The sequence below is a fragment of the Pteronotus mesoamericanus genome, unplaced genomic scaffold (assembly GCF_021234165.1).
Source record: "Pteronotus mesoamericanus isolate MK-2021 breed Mesoamerican mustached bat unplaced genomic scaffold, CSHL_Meso_final contig_27, whole genome shotgun sequence".
Lineage (NCBI taxonomy): Eukaryota > Metazoa > Chordata > Mammalia > Chiroptera > Mormoopidae > Pteronotus > Pteronotus mesoamericanus.
Window position 1 is genome coordinate 21,209,721 of NW_026555115.1, and position 24,250 is coordinate 21,233,970.

The 24,250-nt window shown below is 36.0% G+C and overlaps 1 protein-coding gene across 1 annotated transcript in view; it reads right to left on the reverse strand.

The window, feature by feature from the left end:
* Window positions 1–24,250, reverse strand: part of PAK2 (p21 (RAC1) activated kinase 2) — an 80,069-nt gene that overhangs the window by 32,902 nt on the left and 22,917 nt on the right. The window contains exon 2 of the mRNA XM_054575132.1: window positions 10,211–10,419. Coding sequence (XP_054431107.1) covers window positions 10,211–10,397 — 187 coding nt within the window. The 5' untranslated portion in view covers window positions 10,398–10,419. The remainder of the gene's footprint in view (window positions 1–10,210; window positions 10,420–24,250) is intronic.

Below are 24,250 nucleotides of genomic sequence, written 5' to 3' on the forward strand. Positions count from 1 at the left end.
ATAAAATTTTTTGCTATGGTAGATTCAAAAGTATTTTACACAGTAAATCTTGAAATATGTATGTCGGTAACCAGCCCGAAAGTCCTTGCTTGATTAGTAAAATAAACCAGATGTGATCAGGAGACTTGCAGAACCAATTTACTCATCATGATACAGTATTACAGCAGGTTAACTGGTTGACTGATAGAAATCTCACCTCTGACTTAAAAAAGAAGCAACTTTCATATACGCACTGTTCATAAGAATAACCCCCAACTTCCCCCTGAACTTGTGTCTTCTAAGAACAGACCTGAAAAAAATCCAACTTATTTGCTTTTGGTGTAGATTTCACACTTATATCTCATATACCCAAAAGGGAAAAACACATTTTAGTTTTAAATAGGAAGATGTTGTAAATTTAGATTGGCAAAACTGGATATAATAGAACATCACAACCAAAAGAAGCCAGGAGCTGACACTGTGAACTAAATGATAGGTACATATGATGTGGCCAGGAACACCAGAATATGGCCTATGGTTATAGTCTACACAATTTTGAGTACTGCAGGAGTAAATGCACAGACTAATTCATATGCTGAATAGCAATGTGAAAATAAGTCTCAGAATATTTATTAGAAATTGTATAATGCAATATCAGAACAAATAAAAATGCATTCAGAAACCTCTACAGGTGTGCATAAGCCCTTACATCCGAAACTTCATCAATTTCAAACAAATTGAAGGAAATTCTAACGACAGCATGGATACAGCTTTCTCAGCAAGCAGATGATGTTAGGTGCTATGCATCCAAAATAAGTCACCTGTCAAAATACTTTTGCAAGTGTTGTGAAGAGTATTTATGCCTTGAGTGTAGCAGTATTGTTTGCGATAACTGTTACAAACGTTTTGCAAAGCCAACTACTGGAGATTCTGATTAATTAATGTTAAAGACATTTTCTGGTTGTATTTTTTTTAGCAATATCCATGTTCCCATTATTTGAAAAAAAAAAACCTTTTATTCATTATGTTTTTGCATTTCTTTAATAATTTCTAGATTGTAACTAAAAATTTAAAATCATGTTTTATTATATAAATAAATGCAAATTTGCAGTGTTTTTAATTTTCCCCCCTCATTGTAGCACATACTAGTAATGAGTGTCTCTCTCAGATACACATGACCTATGCTGTAATATTTTTTTTACCACAACCTCTGCAGGGTTACGTACCATAAAGTTCACTTGTTTAAATTATACAATTCAATGGGTTTTAGTGTATAGAGTTGTGCTACCTCCACCACAACCTAACTTTGGAACATTTCCACTGTCCCTAAAAGAAACCTGATGCCCATTAGCAATCACTCCCCACCGCTCCCTCTTCCCCACGTCACACTCTAGGGAACCACTGAACTATTTTCTGTCTCCACATATTTGCCTGTTCTGGCCATTTCATATAAATGGGATCACACAACATGTGATCTCTTGTAAATGACCTTTTTAACTCAGTCTTTAAGGTTCATTCATACAATAACATGTTTCAGTGCTTCATTTCTTAAAGACTCAAACTGATCTTTTAAAGAGATTCACCCACACCTTTGTGCTTCCCTTTCTCTGTGGCCCACTGCAGCCTATCATAATAAAGAGATTTAGTTAAGGAAAAACAATCACCGTTTCCACTGCTTTTCATCCCTTTATTCGGGTGCACATTTCAATCTGACACCATTTTCCTTTTGTTTAAATGGTTTGGTTTGTTTCTTGCAGTGCAAGCCTACTGAAAGTAAATTCCTTCAGCTTTTATACATTTTTAAGTCTTTGTTTCTTTTTCATTTTTGAAAGATTTTCACAGGATTCTAATTTGACAGATTTTTCCCCCTCCATAAAGATGTTGTTTCTTGTCTCCCAGCTTGCACTGTTAACTAACATAAAGTTTGTTGTCTTTTTTTGTTGTTGTTGTTCCTCTATATGCAATGTTTTCTTTTCCTGGAAGATTTTCATTTGCTGGCTTAAAACAGTATTTTTTTTTCAAAAAACAGACTATATTTTTAGAGCAGTTTCAGGTTCACAAAAAACTGAACCAAAAGTTGGAAAGTTTTACAGATTTTTCTCTGTATCTCTGGTTTTAAGAGAATTTGGCTGCGTGTCTTGGGGTAGTCTTTTTTCTTTTTTCTTTAAGTTTCTCTGCTAGATGTTAGTCTCCTTGAGGGCTGACACCACATCTTATATTGTATCTAACACAGTCCTTAGTATAATGCTTTGAACATATTTGGAACTTGATACATATTTAATTAATACCTATTTTAATTTAGGTTGTCTTGATGTAGGAGATATATAATTTGAAGATATAAGCAGTGAAATAGATTGATACATGTACTTTTTAATTGGGAATCCAATTTCAATCAATTTCCATTTACAAAATAACTTTCACTAAGATTTTATGGCAAAGTGGTTGAAAACTGGAAGAGTTGGCATTCTTTTTTTCTCCTATTTTTTAAAGTTCATTTTTTATTGTTACTTTTCCCATACCCTCTTCCATCTCTACTCCCATCTCCCACATTGTTTCTGTGCTTGACATATTAAACTCTTGAGTCTGTAAGTTTACAGGGTCCATTAACTGTGGAAAATTTCCAGACATTTTTAAAAAGTATTTTTTTAACGTCTCCCTTTTCCCTTCTTTGGAGACAACTACATTTATATTAGTATGACCTGGGCTGCCCCATAGCTGTTCACTTTTGTTTCAGTTTTCCCCCTGAGTTTCATTTTGGATGATTTTTATTGCCACGTTTTCAAATTCATTAATTTTTTCTTTTGCAAAGTCTAAAATACTGTTTCATTCACTGTATTTTCCTACTCTAGAATTTTGATTTGCTCTTTTTTATATCTTCCATTGCTGTTTCTTAATATTCTAAATTCTTCCTTTGGATTCTTCCTTATATGGGACACAGTTATTTAATGTCTTTACCTACTAATTCTACCATTTGTGCCATTTCTGGATTGATTCTAACTGCTGAATTTTGCTCACTTATGGGTCTCTGCATGTCTGAAAAATACTGACTGGATGACAAACATCAAATGTGGATCCTTGTTAGGTGCTAGGTGTTTTTGTATTCCTACACGTTAGTGAGCTTTGGGATACAGAAAGGTAATTCTTTGCTGTTTCCTTATAGAGAATAGAAACAAATTTAGGAAGTTATTTTTAAGGTTTTCTTAGGCAGAACTGGAGCATCATTTAACCTAGGGCTAATTCTGCCCCATTACTGAAGCAAAACCTCTATCATAGAATGTTTTGTTGTTTGAATGGTGAGAACAGAAAATATTCTAGCCCCTGTGTAAGCTTTGAGGACTGTTCCTTCTAATTATTCCCAGTGCCCCCTTCTCCAGCTTTCCATAGTTTCGTCACATATTCAATACATGTATAACTGAAGACAAAAGTGGCTCTCTGCAGACCTCTCTCTCTATTCAGCTTTTTAGTCTCTGGTAACTATACTACAAACTAGCTGCTTTTGCATCCCCCAATTCTCAGCTATTTCTCAACTCTAGGAGAACAGCTAATGGCCCCTCCTGTACTGCAGCCTGAAAACTCTCTGCAGGCAGTAGGATGAATCAATTGTAGCACTCACTTCACTTGTTAGCCATCTCTTAGGAATCACTTTCCTTTACTGTCTAATGTACAATGCCTTAAAAACCATTGTTTTGTATATCCCCCCCCCCCCGTGTTTTAGTTCTTTCAGGTATAGGAGTAAATCTAGTCTGTCACTTCCTCTTAACTGGAAGTATTAAAAGGTTTTGCCATCTTAACTGTGGTATTATAGAATTTTGGAATGTGATTTGATGTGTTCTTCATACATTAGTGAAGAACACATGAAGTGTGTTGAGTACTCAGTGAGCCCCTTTCATTTGCAACTCATATTCTTAAGATCTGGAAATTTCTTTCTATTATTTCTTAATTTCCTTCTATTTTCTTTGTTCATTATTAGTTTTATCAATTCATCTTAGTCTGATTTTACAACTGTTATCTCTTCTCTCATATTATTTATCTTGGCATTATTGTTTAATGATCTGGGAGAATTTCATTAATAATCTCCCACTCTTCACCTATGGGCATCTTTTTGTTTTGGTTATCTTAAGTGCTGATTTTCCAAGAATTATTTTTCATTGGTTCTCTGATCATTCTTTCTCTGAGAATACTTTTGTTTCATGGATGCAATTTATCTGCTCTGTCATATGGCTTATATGTGCGCATAGGTTGGCTGTTTTTCCTCCCTACATTGCCTATTTCTTCTACATTCCTTTTTTGGCCCCCGTTGTTTTGGCCTCTATTATGGTAAGGGTTTTTTGTAAATGTTTGGGAATGCTTCACTGTCTATTCATGTATAAAAGTATTAACAAGTTAACTGGGAGATAAGTGAGCCTTTTCATTAGAGATAGGGGTGGGATGTGGGGAACCTAAAGTATTGTTTTCCAGGACATTCTGTTAATCCAGAGAAAATCTTCTCAGCTTTTGTCTGAGAACTCTGAGTCAAGCTACAAGTGTTCTGAAAGCAGGGCAGAGGAAAGGGGTTTAGTGTGTTAACTTCCATTGAATCCACCTTTTTAATTCTGGTGCTACCTTTTCCTGACTCCCCTGACAAGAAGAAGGGGCCTCTCAGATTTAGTGTCTCCTCAAATAAATATAAACATAAGTTTGTTCTTTTGTTGTCCCAGAGAATGGGAGTTATAATTGCATGGCTGTATGGGGTATAAGGAGGGCTTCTAAGGTCCCTCTCACACTTCCTAAATAGATTTTCACCTAATCCCCCCTATTTCAACCTGTTTTGTTATGCTCCTCCCAACCTGCTATACACATGATACACATGACTGTGTGCCTCTAAACCCTGAGCCTCTGAGATTTTTACAAGGAAAACTGGTTCACTTCTCAGACATTATCCTCCTGCAAAAGCTTAGGATATGCCTTCCTCTGTTTTGCTTAGTTCCCTCTTCTCCACAACTTCAATATTCCAAACATGTATTGAAATCTCTTGTGTAGTACTGTTCCCTCTTCAATTCACTTTGCCCTTGTGATGTAATATTTTTTCCTTTTTTTTAACCTATCATTTTAATTGGGTCTGGGGAGGGAGAGTAAATACAGCATGTGGTTAACCTACTATGTTTAAGCAGATGATTCTCCTAATGTAAAAGAACTAAAAGTCAAGTTGCTCAATAGGTTTGTACATATAAAGTTAGAATGTTCTGTACACTATTCTTTGTTTACAAAATTACTACTGACCAACCATTAGTAGGAAATATACTATTCTTTTGGACTAGTGATGACAGATATGTGCTCAAATGTCCATCTCTTCTCTGGGTCTCGTAGGCACATATAATATTTATTTACAAGAGACCTAACTATGAGAAAAGGACAGGCACATTGGTCATAAAAAGAAGCAGAGGAAAATGCAACTGTTAAGCCTAGTCCAATTTTGCTATCTTTACTGAAATGTATCATTACACCTATCATAACCTCTCATTTCCCACTGGAATTTGAGTAATCTGAGGATGCCTTCTAATTCTCTTTATGTCTCTTGACTTCTCAGTATCCTGAGTAAGAGGAAATATTTATTAACCAACTATAAGCTACTAGTTTACTTTTTAGGCAATACTGAATGGCTTAAAAAAAAAACTGTACCATTTCATGTACTATACCAGTGACTGTTTTCTTCTTTTTAAAAAAGATCTGCTTAGCATGCCATTTCTAATATGCACATGGTCGGGAAAGAAGCTATTTTCTTATATGACCCTGATTAGAGATGAATGGTCCAAGGGAGGCATCGAATTCAGGCCAGGTTAGCTTTAGTTCCCCACACACTCCAGCTAGTTAGACTGGTTCAGGGATAATACGTAAACTGAGTTAGAATCGGTCTCTTACAGGTAAATAAAGTTTGAAATAAAGCACAGTAACTGCTGCAGGCTATTATTTCCTATCTCACAGAGAAAAATCAGGCTGAAATAAGGAAGAAATACAATCGGGTACAGAGAAAGGGGAAGACAAGACATATACCAAGACAATTCTGGTTCTTGTTGTGTCTAAGGCCCAGCCATATTTTTCAATTTAGGAATATTAAGTTTAGAGACATCGATTAAGGAAGTTTCATATACGTTAGGAGTACAGAATAAAAAGTTAAAAGAAAGAAGTAGAAAATAGCTAAGCAGAACTTGAAACATTTACATACATTAGTCCACTTAAAAAAAAAGGACACAATATCCTAAAAACCTATTTAATTCCATTTCTTTTTCTGTAACACACACATATACCCTCGTATTTTAGTAGTCCTAGTAGGAGGTGAAAATTTTTTAAATAAAAACATACTGAAGCATGACTCAAATCAAAGTGCTAGAAGGATACCACTACATAAATGGAATCACTACTTTATAACTCTGGAAGCCAAGGAGTACAAGGACCAACAACAACAACAACAATCTGCATTTTATCCACAGAATGTCCACCAGGTAACTGGATCTCAGAGTGGGAAGTAATGCACCAGGGAAATAAACTTCTTTTAATAAAATACACAGCATGTTAGTGTACTTGGAGAACAAGAGATTCTTAGAATCATTTTCCAACTTCATGAGATGACAATACAAGCAGACAGGCAACAACCTTCAGCCAATGGGTGGGGCTTCTAAGACATATGTTGCAGAAAAGGTACTTAAAAGAATCATAAGTATGCCACTGCCACATCCTTTAAGGCCACCACATTTTAGGCTGCATTTGAGCTAGAGTCTAATGTTAAAAAAACAAAACACCCACCTCTTTAAAGGAACACTCTTCTGTCTCTTATCTGAAACAACTAGTGATTATCCCTTTGTTCTTTTGACCCTGAACAGCTTCAAACTGGTGAAGCTAAACTTTGTTCCGTCACACAGAAGGCTATTCTCTAGGAAATAGGTAGAGGAGTATGGGCTACTATTATTAATCTTAGAATAAGTTTTAGAACAAAAGAGATATTTACAGTTTTGAGTCTATCATCCTCAGAGCCAACCAGAAGTGAAGGTTCTTGCCTATAGGCTGAATAATTAAATGTGAAAATTGTTTTAGTTAATAAATACTATACCGCTCAACAGTAACTAACCAGAGCTTTTAAAAATAAGCCAAGATAACAGATCACTGCCATTTTCGCCAAAAAAACCTGTTTTCTATGCAGTTACCAAGACAGAAATGTGACGTCTTTCTTGTTTAAAATTCTGTAATGGTTCCCCAGGAAACAGAATAAAATCTGAGCTCTGTAGTATGGAATACAAGGCCCTTTATGACCTGCTTCCTGCCTACCTCACCTCTACAACCCCTTTTGGCTGTCTATAGTTTCCTACACTCATGCTATATAATTCTCTCTCCCTCTCTTCTTTCAAATCTCACTGGACTGTACTTGGCTCCATGAATACGATAATCCCTCCTGTGTCTGGGCCACTGAAATTCTTTTCTAGGCATGGAACACACTTTTAACTATCAAAATAGTCCTATTTTCCCTTAATCATCCTTTAACCTTCACCTTAAATGTCACTACTTTAGGACAGACATCTTACACTATCCCTGTTATCACAGTTGAGTTTGTAATTATGTGCTGTAGTTTTTGATTAGAGTCAGGAAGGCAGGGACACCATCTGCTGTGTTTATCACTATCTCTGATGAGTCACTGGGTACATATGATACATTATTAGCAGGGATGTGAAAAAGATTTGTTCAATTAAGCTGCCACAAACGGCATAATTCCTAGTTCTCTTAATTTACCCAGTGACACTGATTAAAACCAGTAACAAATAACTGAAGATACTCCAAAGTCATTCTTTTTATTTTAAATGAAAATATTAGCTGTTTTCAAGAACAGCATAAAGGGATATAAATTTGAGTAGAATAAGTATCTCTAGATCAGGCTTTATATTAGAGATGGCAAAAATCTTAGAGTCATTTTTATTTTTTAATTCTCATCCAAGGATATGTTTACTGATTTGAGAGAGAGAAACATCAATTTGTTGTTCCACTTCATTTACGTATTCATTGGTTGATTACTGTATGTGCCTGGACCAAGGACTGAACCTGTAACCTTGGAGTATCGGGACAATGCTCTATCCAGCTGAGCTATCGTGCCAGGGCATATCACACATGTTCTTAATGGCATCTGGAATGGCAACTCCTTTCCATGGGGTTTTCAATTTACTTTGCCCAAATCCACAGAGGACTCACTATCGATGGCAGCTAGAGACTTACAAAATGTATTTCTTAAGTCATAAGCCTTAAAAATCAAAATCACTCATTAATCCATGGGCTGCAGAATGGATGTTGTGTTAGCTGGTATAAAAACAATATTAATTTCATTGTCCATCTCCATCAGAGCTCTGGAGTGACCAGATGCACTGTCAATGAGCAGTGGCATTTTAAAAGGAATCTTTTTTCCTTAAGCAGTAGGTATCAACAGCAGGCTTAAAATATTGAATAAACCATGCTGTCAGATGTGCTGTCCATCCAGGCTTTGTTCTTCCATTTATAGAGCACAGGCCGAGTAGATTTAGCATAAATCTGAAGGGCCCTAGATCTGCAAAATGGTAAATGAGCATTGGTTTGAACTTAAAATTACCAGCTGCATTAGCGTTTAACAAGAGAGTCAGCCTGTCCTTTGAAGCTAGGCACTGACCTCTAACTATGCAATTCCTAGAGATGGCACCTTCTTCCCATATAAGGCTGTTTCATTCACATTAAAGATCTATTATTTAGTGTAACCACCTTCATTAATTATTTTAGCTAGACCTTTTGAAGAACTTGCTGCAGCTTTTACCTCAGTACTTCCTGCTTCACCTTGCACTTTAATATTATGGAGACACCTTTCTTAAAACTCATGAACTAATTCTTCTGCAGCTTCCTCATCCCTCTCCGCCTTCAGAGAAATAAAGAGAGTTCGGGCCTGGCTCTGGATTAGGCTTTGGCTTAAGGGAATGCTATGGCTGGCATGATCTTCTATCCAAACTACTACATCTTTCTCCACATAAGCAATGAGGCTGTTTCACTTTCTTAACGTTCAAACATTTACTGGAATAACACTTGAAATTTCCTTCAAGAACTTTTTCTTTGCATTCACCACTTGGTTAACTGTTGGGTGCAAGAGGCCTAGGTTTTGGCCTCTCTCAGGTTTTGGCAGGCCTTCCCACTAAGCTAAATCATTTTTAGCTTTGATTTAAACTGACAAACATGCAACTTTTCCTTTCATTTGAACACTTAAGAGACCATTGTGAAGATATTACTTGTCCTGATTTTAGTAATATTGTGTCTTAGGAAACAAGGAGGCCCAAGAAGAGGAGGAGAGATGAGGAAATGACCAGTCAGAATACATAAACATTCTTCTATTAAGTTTATCATCTTACATAGGCGTGGTTTGCAGCATCCCAAAAACAATCAGGTCAGTAACATCAAAGATCTCCGATAACAGATCACGATAACAAATATAATAGTGAAAAAGTTTGAAATATTGTGACAATTATCAAAATGTGACACACAGATACAAAATGAGCAAGTGCTATTGGAAAAACGGTGCTGATAGAGTTGCTTAATACAGGGTTGCCACAAACGTTCAATTTCTGAAAAAAAAATGCAGTATCTGGGAAGCAAAATAAAAAGAGGTATGCCTGGCCCTGGCTGCGTGGTTCAGTTGGCTGGAGCGTGATCCATGCACCAAAAGGTTGTGAGTTCCACTCCTGGTCAGGCACATGTGAGAGGCAACTGATAGATGTTTCTCTCTTTCCCTTCCTCTCTCTAAAATCAATGAACATATCCTCAGGTGAGGATTAAAAAAAAAAAAAAAAAGCATTCCTGTACAACACACATAACTGAAACCTCAGTTTCTGAAACAGCTTTTTACTGTGTGCAATCATATTGAGGTTGAGAAACCCTGGACTAGAAGCATATTTGCTTAATGTATGTTAACACATTGACTGCTGAGTGATGTCTCAGATGCTTCTGTGGGCAGTATAGGACACATGATAGAAAGACAGTACTACTCTAAAAAAACCAGAAAACCTCTTCATTCCATCACACAGCTGGCTCCAGGGATTTTAGGCAGGAGACTGTAGACTATGTATCACCATTCTTATAACAGTAGGTCTTTCTGAAATACCACAAATTTTGTTAATGTTGGGAAGCCACGACTATATTCCAAGTCTGAAAATGAAGGAGAGGACATTACGTCAGCTGAGCAACAACTTCAGCTATTTACCTTTCTCTGTGCCTGAGAATATAGAGATGATTTTATTCCTGGGCTTTTTTTCCTCTGGAACAGAGGGCAAAGGTTTCAAACTGTGATTAGCTGACAAAGGGTCTTTGCCTCCAGTGCTAAAAATGGTACTGCTCATTCTCACAGGAGGAGCCGGAGGCTTGTCTTCCAGTTCTCCGTTATCAGACATGATTCAGAATTACGATTATGGCCTGAAACAGATAGGCAAAAAACTTACAGTTAATAACAAGGTGAAAAATAGTAGGGACAAGCACAAAACAGTAATAATCCCCTCCCCAACTTTGAAATAGAAAATCTTATCCATTTAGAGTGAAATGTGCAAGATCTGTAAACTCAGTAAGAGATGAAACTGATCATCTGTAAGTACAGGCAATCTCCCCTAACGAAGTTAGTAAATGGTTAGCTGAGGGAATATCTGAAAAGCCATGTCCAGATTGGAGGACACGATAACACTAACAGATCAAAAGATTCACCTAACCAATTGACTGTAAGAGTAAATGTTCTAATAAAAAGACAGACAACATAAAGTCTTAAAAAGGAGAGAATTCCACAGAGGAAGGCTATTTCCTAACCAGCCAAAATGTAATGGGTGTGGAACAGGGGTGTAGGCTGAGAAGCTCCCTCCTCCCCCACAACAGAGGGGGAAAAAAAACCTAAAACCCAAAATGTCCACAGCCATGGATGGGGGGGATGAGGAAGCAGAGGGACAGATTGTACTTTGCATATCAGTGACAGCTGGCCAGTGGTACAGTTATGTTGAATAGCTGTGCTGCCACGGAGATGGGCATGACTTTGACTCAGGATGCAGACGGAGGGTGAGGGGGTGAGACATAGGGCCACATGTGCCAGACCTAACATTGGCAGCTGGAGGAAAGCAGAGAACACGGGGAACAAGCAGATCTGGCCAATCGTGGGAGGAGTAGGAAATGGGGTTACGATGGAGGTGCAGGGTGAAGATTTAAACTCAATTGTGGCAGCCATTCTTGTGCTTGACAGCGTGGTTTGAAAGAGAGCAGTGAGAAGGGAGAAGTAAGCCAGCAGCTGTGTAGTTTATAGTGAGGGAGGAGGCAATGAGGCCCGGGCTAATAAGAAAGGAGATGCTGTTGCTGTGATCGTGCCTGCTCTAGGTGACTCTAGAGCCACCAGGGACTTCCTTGCAAGATCCTGTCCTGCTCCACCTGGATTTTACCTGGACTATTAAAATCTGTGTCTCTCTTGAGTTTTATCGTGAACCAGAGTAACACAGCACCTGCTTTTCTGTATTAATAAATGGAGGCTGATGACAACGTACCCCAGATCCTGAAGGAGAGAACTGCTATGTGAGAATGGTGACTCTGGTACCTTTCAGAGGGACTAGAGAACTGTTTGTGCAGCCGAGTTAAGATAAGGAAATGGGGAACTTCTACTTTTTGGGCTTCTGGCTTTTAACCTGGTGGGCAGCATGGGAAGTGCTGGGTCCTATGGGAAAGAACGGCTCCAAACTGAGGTGCTCTAAGCTCCCCCAAGGTTGGATGGAATGCTGCAAATAAAGACCTGCTCCTTCCAGCATTAATTGTTGGGTCATGCACCAAGGCATCACATGAATGGGCCCCAGACTGCTCATAACAAAAGGATATGTTTCTGCTATGTCTCCATTTCTACAGCAGACAGAGAGAAAGGACACTTGCTATTAAATATATCAACCAATTCCCCCCTACCCGGGAATCTGATTCCTCGACCACTAGCCTTGTGATGACAACTTTTCGTTCATAAAAACTTTCCTAAAGGATGCAAATGTGCCACTGATGAGAAACATTTGGTTTCTCATAAAATTTGACATTCCAATTACACACCTTAGTTTTTAGTCCCTTGCAAATTGGCAGACAGGGCCATAGAACTTGATCCACTTGAACACCGACAAAAGTAGAAGTAAATCCAGAGCCTGGCTAAAAACCAGAGAATGGCCACATCCCAAGGTTCTATCACCCCGTAATGCCCTTTCCAGGCAGTCAAGTAACAAACCTCTCCTATCCACATGGCTAATTCAGTGCAAACTTTAACCTTGCCACATATACATATATATTTATGTCTTTAAAAAGTGGATTACACACATTTAAAGTCAGCAGTTACAGGGAGGGAATGCCTAATTTACAGATGAACTCTGATACAAAACTACATATTTTAGGAAACAACACACTTCTCCACTAAACAAGGTTTTGATTAGTAATTAGGTCCTGATTTATTATAAAGTTATCTAACGCATGCAAGTGAACAAAACTTCGCATATGTACAATGACAAAGAAAGCCAACTGTATTTACACAAAGTTAAAAATAAAATAATTTTTTAAAATTTAGTTTGAATGTTAGTACCTGAAGAAAAGTAGGTATAATTTGGGAAGAGCTGAGGAATGAAGAAACTATTATATCTACTTCAACTCCAAATCTTACAGCTTTTGTTTTCTTTGATAGAGGTATGTCACTAGAACTACTGTGCATTTTATCTGCCATAATGAGTTATTTTTCAGCCTACAAAAGAAGGAGAATGAAAGAAGGCAAAGGGGGAAAAGAAACATTTCTGGGAATGACTACTACAGGAGGGCTGGGAAAAGGGAATAAAAAAAAAGATTTATATTTGTGTGTGAGAAAGATTGCCTGAAGTGAAATGAAATACTGGTGGTCAATGGAAGAAATGGGGATGAGATCACAGAAGGTAGTGCAGGTGACATCTAGTCAAACGATCCTTCCAAACCAGTAGGTCACATCATGTGGGGTTTGTTTTGTTTTGGGGGTGGGATGAGAGCAAGGTGTTATTGGCTTTTCTTATGTGTGCGCTGTTAGGTGTTTTATTACCAGACAGGACTTATCTATTGCTACAAATGGAAGAAAAAGAAGGCTTACTAGTAACAATATTTTGAGGATTATTTGAATGAACTGATAAATCAAGACAGATGTTTTTATCTCTTAGGTGCCCATAACCTTAAGGCAAAATAGACTAACCCTAAAGCAGCTCACTTTCTTTATCACCAGTGACACTAGAAATGACATGATCAGATTTTGGTTACACTTTGACCAAAGACCAAATATCACCTATATTAATGGATATTAAATTTAAAAATCAGAGTAATATAACAGAATTTCCAGATACATTTGCCTGCAAATGCAGAAGGAAATGCACCAAAATACTAACAGTTATCAGTGGCTGGTAACTAATTTTTACAATTGTGATTAAAAAAATCAGTATAAAATTGTCAAGGTACAGTAATTATTTGGTGTAAAATGACTACAAATTCTATCCTTAAGGCTGGCTCATCCACGAAATATGACTAGAAACTGCCAGTGTACCTTCAGCTGTATGTTGTCTCGTACTGTAATTAAGAGCCTGAGTTGTGAAATCAGATTGTTTTGTTTGTAATCCTGGTTCTACCATTAACTTAAGCGTGTGACCTTGGGCAATTTACTTAACTGCGAGTGGCTTCAGAGCTCCTTGGAGAACTAGATGATTATGGGCTTGGACAGGAAAAATAAAAGATGAGCCAAGAGCAGCAATATTCAACCTTTTTCATTTCATGGCACTCATAAATTACTAAAACTCTGCAACACACCAAAAATTATATATTTTGCTGATCTGACCGAAAAAAATACATCTATAATTTTGATTCATTCACACTGGATGGCTATTATTGTGTTGGCTGTCGTCATGTTTTTATTTGACAATGATTGAATAGTCAGGTATTGCATGTTTTACATGCAATTCTTGCAGCACACGAACTGAAAATCACTGGCCTAGAGCATCTTATAGTTACAGAAGGTAACTTAAAAAGGATAAGGGCATGCCAAAGCACACAGAAAAGAATTCCAAAAAGCCAATGCTGGAAATATATGAGCAATAAAATTAATAAAGCAATATTGAATTATAACCCAAAGTATAAATATATATATAATTTATATTAATACAAATAAATGAAAAAAATAAACTGGGGATGGTAGAACAAATCTTCCCTACAAAAGAATTACAAATAGTTTATGTAGGTACCCCCCCTCTAGGAGTTAAAGTTTAACTTTCCTCCATACTTGAGTGTAGGCTGGACTTGGTGACTCATTTCCAAAGAATATGGAAAGGGAAAAATAACTTCGAAGTGGAAAAATCTGACAAACATTGTGTTGATGTAACAAATGTCCAAACCTGTAGAGAACGTTTATAAAACTTTATTTAAGTCAACAAGAAGACATACCTGGAAACAAGTTCTTAACAGACTGAGATAAATGCTGCAGGCAACAACAATGTGCAGTTTATCCATTTGAGATTAAGGAGGAAAACATCAAGATTACATAAAGTTAGGAGGAAACATTTTGGGGATGGGATTACAGGACAGTTAAGATATGTGCTCTCTAGGGGGTAGTTATGGTTTATTTCAAAGGTGTATTAACCTAGATGCACAGAAACAACCAGAACCTGCTTAAGGAAAGATAAGCCTCTTACTAAAAAGTTATATGCCTGGGATATGACTACCCAACATGACCTGCCCAGTTAGGAATTTATGATTAGATCATCCTGTGAGCTTTTCCTCAGATCTGCCTTTTTGTCACAATTGCATCAACCAAATGATATGGTTAACATTAAGTCATGTTTGTATCATTTGCCCCCTGATCCAATGTGATGAGAAAGAAGCACACTTCACCTCTGTGGTAGTCTTCCCCCAAAACTGTAACGCAGTCTAATCATGGGGAAAACATCAGCAAACGCAAACTGAGGGATAACCTACAAAGTTCCTGACCAGTTTCCTCAAAACTGTAACAGACATGAAAAATAAAATCAAATTAAGACTGAGAAACTATTGCAGAGCAGAGAAGTCTAAGGAGACATGACAATGTGGTATCCTGGAACAGAAAATGACACTGGTGAAATCCAAATAAAACCTAGAATTTAGTTAATAATAATGTACCAACGCTGGCTTCTTTGCTTTGACGTTCATTTTACGGTTTATGTAATGCTAACATTAGGAGAAGATGGGTGATAACTATACAGGAAAGAAACTAACTTTGCAACTTCTCTGTAAATCTAAAATTATTTCCCCCCCAAAAAAGTCTATTAAAAACAGAATTACTAAGTTCCTCAAAAAGTTACCATATGACGTAGCAATTCCACTCCCAGCACACACCAAGAGAACTAAAAACATACGTCCACACACAAACTCATATAAAGCCCTGGCAGGGTAACTCAGTTGGTTAGAGTGTCATCCTGATACACCAAGGCTGGGGGTTTGATCCCTGGGTCAGGGCCCATATAAGAATCAACCAATGAATGAATGCATAAATAAGCAGAAAAACAAATCAATGTTTCTCTCCCTCTTTAAAAAATCAATCAAAAACGAAAAACAAAAAAAACCCCCAACCACCCTTGTTCATAGCAGCATTATTCTTAACAGCCAACAGATGGAAACAACCAACAGATCCATCAATAGATAGACAGACAGACAAAGCATGGTATTATTCACATAATGGAATATTATTCAGCCATAAAAAAGGAATGAAGTGCTGATACATGCTACAAGATGACGAATCTTGAAAACATAAGTGAAAAGCCAGGCACAAAAAGGACCACATATTATATGATTCCACTTATATGAAATATCTAGAACCGATAAATCCAGAGAGAGAGAAAGTAGAATGGTGGTTGCTAGGGGGCGAGGGGATTGGGAAGTGACTGCTGGTGGGTGGGGAGTTTCTTTTGAGGGAAGGAAAATGTTCTGGAATTAGACATTGATAGTGGCCACACAACTTTGTGAGTATATTGAAACCACTCACTGAACTGTGCATTTTAAAATGGTAAATTTCACCTAAGTAAGTTATGCCTCAATTTTAAAAGGAATTAATATATACTGCATAAAATAAAGATCAAATGAGTTAATAAAGATTGAATGTTGCTGCTTCTACTATCATGATTATTATTATTTGTAATATCCTATCCTAGAAGTTGGAGAACATAAAAGAAGACGTAGTTTTCTAAGAGTTCATAATGTAAGAGTGGAAAAGACCAACATATACTCATTTTAAGTTAGACCATGCATGCCCTTTGTCAATCTGTTTTCAACACATGCATTTTAAAAGACACTTTGTTTCTCCAAAGTAGCAGTTCTCAAACATTTTTGCCTCAAGACCCTTTAGAATTCTTAAAAATATTAAAGAATACCAAATAATTTTTCTTTCTGTGGAATTAAAACAAATATTTCATTAAAAAATAAACCGATTACATGTAAATATAAATGACACTTTTATGAAAAACAGGAAGATGAAATAAATTTGAGAGTGGAATTATTTTACATTTTTGCAAATCTTTTAAATGCCTGGCTTAGTAGAAGACAGTTAAATTCTCATTATCTGCTTCTGCATTCAATTTATTGTGTTATGTTTTAGTTGACATATATGAAGAAAATCTAGTCTACATAGATAAGTAGCTAAAAAAAAGGAAGTACTATTAATAGCTGTCAGATAATTGTAAATTTTCCTCTTCAATATTACCCCAAATTCAACCTTCCTTAAAGTTAACTGTGGAATCTGAAACGACAGTAATAAAATTTTTTGTACTGTTACATTAAACCCATTGACTTTATTTGCAGTTTGAATGAATCTCTATCCAGGCACGAATTTTATAAAGTGAGAAATCGAGTATTTGAAAAATATTGGTTCACTGAACTACGAAGACATTTCATGTTTACACATTATACAATACAAAGAAAATCACATTAATTAATTGAGTTCTGATATCACCAGAAAAGTCTAAGTATTGGTAAACTGCCAAACTCAAGAAAGTAGATACAAACTTTCTAAAATTCTAATTTTCACTTGAAAGCTTAAATTACTTCATTTATTTCCAAGAAAATGTCTGCCAAATACCGAAACAACCAGAGTTTGTAGGACTGCTGTTCTTTCAAATAAAAATGGTATTCCATAAAAAAGGGGTAGTTTAATCCAATCACTTATGTTGTTTTCTGCAAGACAGCCCTTACTTTGTAAGTGCCTTATGAGTACTTCCCACTTTGTTACATAAATACTTCAAAAGTGAACTCAAAAGTAGAGATATAAAAAAAAATCAGTAATTTCATTGTTTCAAGTGCCTCAAGTGAACATGGCTTTTTTTTTTTTAAAAAAAAGAAAGCTCCATTTTTTTTAGCAACAATTCTGAGTTATATGCCTCATAAATGATTAAAATTTAGTCATAAAAGCATGATCCTTGATACACCGTTGATGACTACTCAGCCACCAGCTTAGCTTAAGGCTTTATCATTTATGACTTCATCTCAGGTTTCTCTTACTAGTTTCTATGTCTTCACCCGCTATCCAGAGGAAGAGGTTAGAAGAAGCTCTAACTGGCTTTCCGAAGATTTTCTATGCATTCAGTCTTTGTTTAGAGAAAGAAGTCAGAATTGGTTAAACACACAGCTACCCATAACCATGAGACTGAGGAGTAAACCCTGGCATTCAGGGACATTTACTACAGAATCAATCTGATCTCATTTGAATGCACCACATAAATCCTACACTTCATGTCCCCCAAATACACCAAAGCCTTTCCAGGCCTAGGTCATCTTTGTGAATATATTTCCTCATTCCCAAATTTTCCTCATCCTTTTCTTTATCTAACCAAATCTTTCAATTTCAGTTAAAATAATTTCCTATGCAAGGGCATTCCTGTTTGTCTATACCTTCTTAAAATGACTCCTCACATCCTCTGAATGCGAGGTATACAGGAAAATAAATTCAGAGAGTGTTCAAGTTGGAAAAGGACTAGAATTTATCTTATCTGGTCCACCTTTCTTATTTTATATATAAAAGAACTGATGCACGAAAAAGTAAGTGGTTTGCCTAAAGCTACACGAAATCTAACTACTAACAAAACTAAGACTAGAATTCAAGTTTACTCAAGTTTACTAACAATTCTTCATCACATACTTTTTTCTTAATTATGTTAATATATTGGACCATTCTTTGGCAATGAATTCTAACTGTGCATCATTAATTATAACTTTAGGCATTCTTCCCACCCAAGGCTTCAAGCAATTTAAAGGCAGGGGCTGTAGTACTACTATATTATTATTACTATCACTACTGCCATTATTGCTATACTATTTTACTACCTCCTATAATCTTTAACGTAGATCAATGCATGTATTAGACAGTAAGTTTTACTGATTTTTATGGTACACACTCTGTGACCATATGAAGTATTACACTTCCTGAATTTATTAGTTTTTTTAATCAAAGAGCATTTCACTAAGACAACATATCAACTACCACATATTAAAAAAATATCCTAGGAATTATTTATAGTTTTCCCCTAACAACCAATTCATGGCCTTAGTCTTCAATCCTTTCCCATAAAGCAGTGTGTTTTTGTGTATTGTTTCTAGTGACGGTGTTAACTGCCTGAAAAGTGCCAGATGAGTATGTGATACGGTTTTGAACATTTAGCTAGAAACAATAAAGAATGCAAAAACAATTCATGATAAAATAGTGATTTACCTATATTTTGTTCTATCATTACTCAAAAATGTTTCATAAAATAAGAGCAAATGATTCAAGTACTGCCTCTCTCCAAATTTGTTCCAACACTTTTTACTTTTTCTACTCTCCAGTGAAAAACAAGTCGGCAAAACAAAAGCATGCCCAAAACACACTGTACTCTTCTAACAGGCCCATTGTTTAATTGCAACACGGCTCAAAGACAAACAATTCCTTGATTGTCTACTGAAGGAGACTAGGGGAAGCTAAATATACAAAAGAAATACAAAAAGGAGTGGTGTCTGGAACCAGTCAGTCCAACTTGTATAAATTACTAAATTTATTATAATCTACTCAGATCAACTATGGTACTCCTAGTACAAACCATGTACTACTAAAAAACATGACTTAAAAGCACCGTTTTGCTTTCTATTTTTACTTACATTTTATATAAACAAATGGGTCTTACTTTTCAATACCATTATGAATGTAATAATGCAACACTATTGATAAAATATCTAACAATCTTTCAATAAATTATGAGAGCTCCAACACCATTGGCCTTTTATCCTCCCTTTCCTTCCCTTCCCAAAAAGCTTCAAATGCCTTTAAGAGCAAAAGCAGCAATAAACATATCCCAAATCAACACGAAGAAAAAAAATACCCCAAATCACCTTAAGTAGACAACACACATTGTAAAAGGAAAAGTTCAGCCCTGGCTGGTGTGATTTAATGGATTAAGTGTTGGCCTGTGAAACAAAGGGTTGCTGGTTCAGTTCCCAGTCAGGGCACATGCTTGGGTTGCAGGCCAGGTCCCCAGTGAGGGGTGCTTGAGAGGCAACCACACACTGATATTTCTTTCCTTCTCTTTCTCTCTCCCTTCGCCTATCTCTCTCAAACTAAATGAATAAAACTTTAAAAGAAAAAAAAAGCTCACAAATTAGAATGAAAAAAGTATTTTTAATTGATGGCAATGACCACAACATCAGGCTTATTAATGGCAAAGCCAAAATAGAAAAATGAGAAGTGGGGAAGAGATGTAGAAAACACAAATGAGGTACTAGTAAAAAATAAAGAAAAGAAAAGAAACTGTGATTCAGTCAAGTAAACAAAGGACTGGAAAACATCGAATCTTTAAAAATGCACAGATATTGTCTATGGCCATACCACCTTGAATGCACCCGATCTTGTCTGATCTTGGAAAAATACACAGATATTCAAATTAAAAAAAGACAAAAACGCATGGATAACCTAGATAAAAATGAAAGAATGTTTCCATAGAGCTCCCAAAGCAAAGTGAAACCAGGAACAAGAGAGTAAGCAATTTACTAATCCAGTTGTTCTTGAGGGATTTTTGACCAAACCCTGGGGACCATAAACTTCTGCTTTGATAGCTCTCACAGGGGACAGGTGAAAAATCAACTGAGTCCCCTAAAAATCAACCCTAAATTGAAAAATCTAATAGGCTAGGACCTAAAAGGCTATAATCTATATAACAATAAATCAGAAATAAACCTCTCTGGGCAGAAGGGAACAAGAAAACCTTAAGTATTTTAAGCCCACTGATAATGAGAAAGGGGGAAAAAAAATCTGAGAAATTGTAACAAAATGCACATGCATGATGTGAATTCATTCCATCTATGAGGGTCAAAATAATCCCAAATAGGTTTAACTGAATGTGGTAGCACTCCCTGGTGAATGGCATAATGAAATATAAATATAAAGTGCCTCTCTCGGAGAGAACAACTTCAACACAAGCCTCAAATACCACCCAAAGACAAAATTCTAAGGAAAGTAAAAACTGAGATGATAAACAGGGTCCCCACGATGGAGAATTAACCAAAACGAGCAGGTGAAACAGATGCGCAATGATCCGACACATAGTAGTATGTCTAAGAAGCTTGGAGGATAGAAGGGAAGGCAGGAAAAAAGCAAATATAAAAAACGATACAGAACTTTCAGTAAGAAAAAAAATACCTGAAAATAAAAACCCAACATTTGAATTAAAAAGCAGCAGAGACTCAGCAGAAGAGAGAATTAGTGAAGTGGGATATATATCTGAAGAAAGTACCTAGAATGCAGGACAGAGACAAACAGAAAATACAAAAAAGAAGTAAGAGGAACAGGTTGAATGGTCTAAGGAACATCTATTTGGAGTTCCAGGAGGAGATGACAGAATGACTCAGCAAGTGGTTCAGTGGATAAATTATCCAGTAGCTGAGAAATTCCTAAAACTGATGAAAGATACAGATTCATAAGCTGAAGAAAGCAAATAAATGAAAAGCAGGATAAAAAGTAATTTATGCTTATCAAAGTGAAGATACATCATAGTGAAATTAAGAACATCAAAGATCAAGAGTTCTTAAAATCAAAGGAGAAAAAAGGGCAAACTTCACAGAAGTGGCAGCTGGATCTTCAGCTTACTTCTTGAAACCAACAATGAAAGCAAGAAGACATGGGAATATCCTCAGTGTATTGAGACAGTTGCCAAGATAAATTGCAGATTCAACAAAACGCTTTCAAAAATAAGGTTGAAATAACATTTTGAGACAAAAAATTTTTGAAAAAAGATTGTACTTTTCTATACTTTTCTATACTTTTAACCAAGATCAATTATGTTGGAAATTGTATCAAAAAGATAACTAGGAAAAAAGCTCCCTAAACTTGGAAACTTGAGAGACCTCTAAAAAACTTATGGTTAAGGAAAGATCATAGAAATCAGAAAATATTTAGAACTGAATAAGAATTAAAAAACTATGTATCAAAACTTGTAGGACTGAATAAACAAAACGTGGTATGCACATATTGCAGAGTATGATTCAGCTTTATTTTTTGAGAGAGAAGGGCAGGGAAGAAGATAGAGGGAGACAAACACAGATGTGAGAGAGACATCAATCAGCTCCCTCTTGCACGTGCTTCAACCAGGGACAGAACCCTCAAGTCAGGCATGTGCCCTGACCGGGAATCAAACTGGTGACCTTTTCCTTTGTGGGATGACACCCACCCAAGCGAGCCACACGGTCACGGCTGTTATTCATCTTTAAAAAGGAATGGATTTTAATGCATGCTCTAACAAGGACGAACTTTGAAAACATTAAGTTAAAAAAAAAAAAGGCCAAATGAAAAAAGACAATACTGTATAATTTCAGTTATTTGAAGTATCTACAGTGGTCGAATTCACAGAGAAACAAAGTAGGATAGAGGTCGCTGTGGCCTGGGAATGGGGGTAAAATGGAGAGTTACTGTTTAATGGGTAGAGTTTCTACTTGGGATGATGAAAAAGTTTTGGAAATGGATAGTGGTAATGGTTGTACAACATCGTGAATGTACTTAATGCCAATGACTTGTACACCTAAAAAGTGTCAAAATGGCAAATTTTATGTTATGTATATTTTACCACACAAAACTTGCAAGATATGATTAAAACACTTACGGTCACTTACTAGTTCTAAATTTTTACTTTAAAAAAGAACTAAAATTAATTAAGTTAAATATCCAATCTAAGCAGCAAAATGAAAACAGCAAAATAATCCCAAAGAAAGTAGTAAGAAAACAGAAAATAATTAAGATAAAAGCAGAAATTGCTGGCTAGAAGACTATTATATTGTACAATAGAGAAGATCAGTAATGGTAAGGTTGGGTCTTAGACAAAACTAGTAAAATTACTCTAGCAAAATTTATCAAAAAACAGAGAAAGCAAAAATAAACACAAATAGTACTGAAAAATGATTCCACTGGTATTTATAAAAGATATTTTTACACAGTTTTAATACACTGAATTTCCCAGTTATGCACCTATGTAACCAAGAGGAGGTTGTACTTTGTTTTGCTCAGTTTTACCAAGAAGTTTATTCACCATTTGGAGTATCATGTCACCGAAAGCAGTGTGTGCAGGCTGGCTGAATCATCACTGGAGGCATACCCTGTATGAGACTGCACCATGGCCAAGCCTATGCACACATATAGGCCCATGATCACTTCAGAATGACTTTTACAGTAGTTCTGATCACGTATTTACAAACAGGAATATAGATGTCCAGCAGAAGTTAAGGCTTGCTTGAGTGTGATACTGTTATGTTACAGAATTACATGCTTATGATTTTGTAATAAAAATGGGCATTATTTATGCTGCACGCTGAATATACTTTATTATAGTTTTCCTTTATTTTCCATTAATTTCACCCCTGGAAACTAATTTAGGGAATTGAGTTGAGGGTATTATATTGATTTTTTCCCCCAGAAAAGGGGACAGGTTAAATAGTCTATTATTTTTCTTTCATAGGGAGGCAGTATAACAGTGTTTCAGAGTACAGACCCAGATATCCCATTTCTAGGAATCTATTCCAAAGATACACTGGCAAAAATACAAACAGACATATACACTAAACTGTTACTAAAGTATTATCTGAAACAGCAAAAGACTGGAAGCATCTTGAATGCCCTTACACAGGAGACTTATTGAATTAATTATGGTATATCAGACACTGAAGTATCAGGAAGTTACAAAAATGAATGAGGAAATCATTCTACATACTGCCATGGAGTGATCTCATGATATTTTACTAATGAAAATGCAATATGGGGAAAAATATCTGTATGGTATGCTACCACTTATCTAAGGGGAGGTGGTGGTGGTGGTGGTGGTGGTGTTGGGGAGTGTTTCAATACACACACTTTTTTTAATGGAAGGATAAACCTTAATTTTTTTTAATGGTTACTTTGGGGCGAGAAGGAACAAAACAGAGAGGACTGCGCTAAAAGCTAGACTTCTGTGAATATATCTTGCTTTGTATATTTGGTTTTGGAACTCTGTAAATTACATAGTCATCAGCAAAAGTAAAATAAATATACTGCTTATAATAAATATATCATAGAGACTTAATCTAATAATCCACTGCCTATAAATATATGCTTGTATTTTTCACTTTATAGACAACACATGAATCTTCCTTAGTTTTACAATTAAACTAAACAAAGACCAAAAACAACGAACAGTATTACATGTAAATTGGCAGTGGTTAAAAATTCAAATTTTCTTCTGTTCTTACATCTTTAGGGATTATGACATCTACAAAAACTTTCTATATTATTCTATGTATCACATATTTGGCAAATACTCATGAACCAGATCATGACCCTACCTCTATTATTACATCTGTTATGTCTCATTATGTCCGCTACTGAACTCCACTTTGTGAGAAAGTACTAATTTTGTATCTTTTTATTCCCAAACAGCACCTATAATGTATATAAAAGTGTTTATATACATTACATAAATTCAATATGTGTTTTGTAAATAAAAAATGTTAGCCAGTTGAGGCAAATAAACTACTACCACTAGTCAAGTTGTAAACTGAAAGCCGAATCACTCATCTTTTCAGTCCCTTGATTCAATCACCTATAAAGTGGAATATCTGAATGACTACTGTATAATGAGTGGGGATAGGAGAATACAGGATATGAGAGGTGCTTGAAAAATGTTAATCTCAATTTATTGTCATTATTTTCCCATTATTTTGCTATATTAGAAGAAACAGGGGTCAT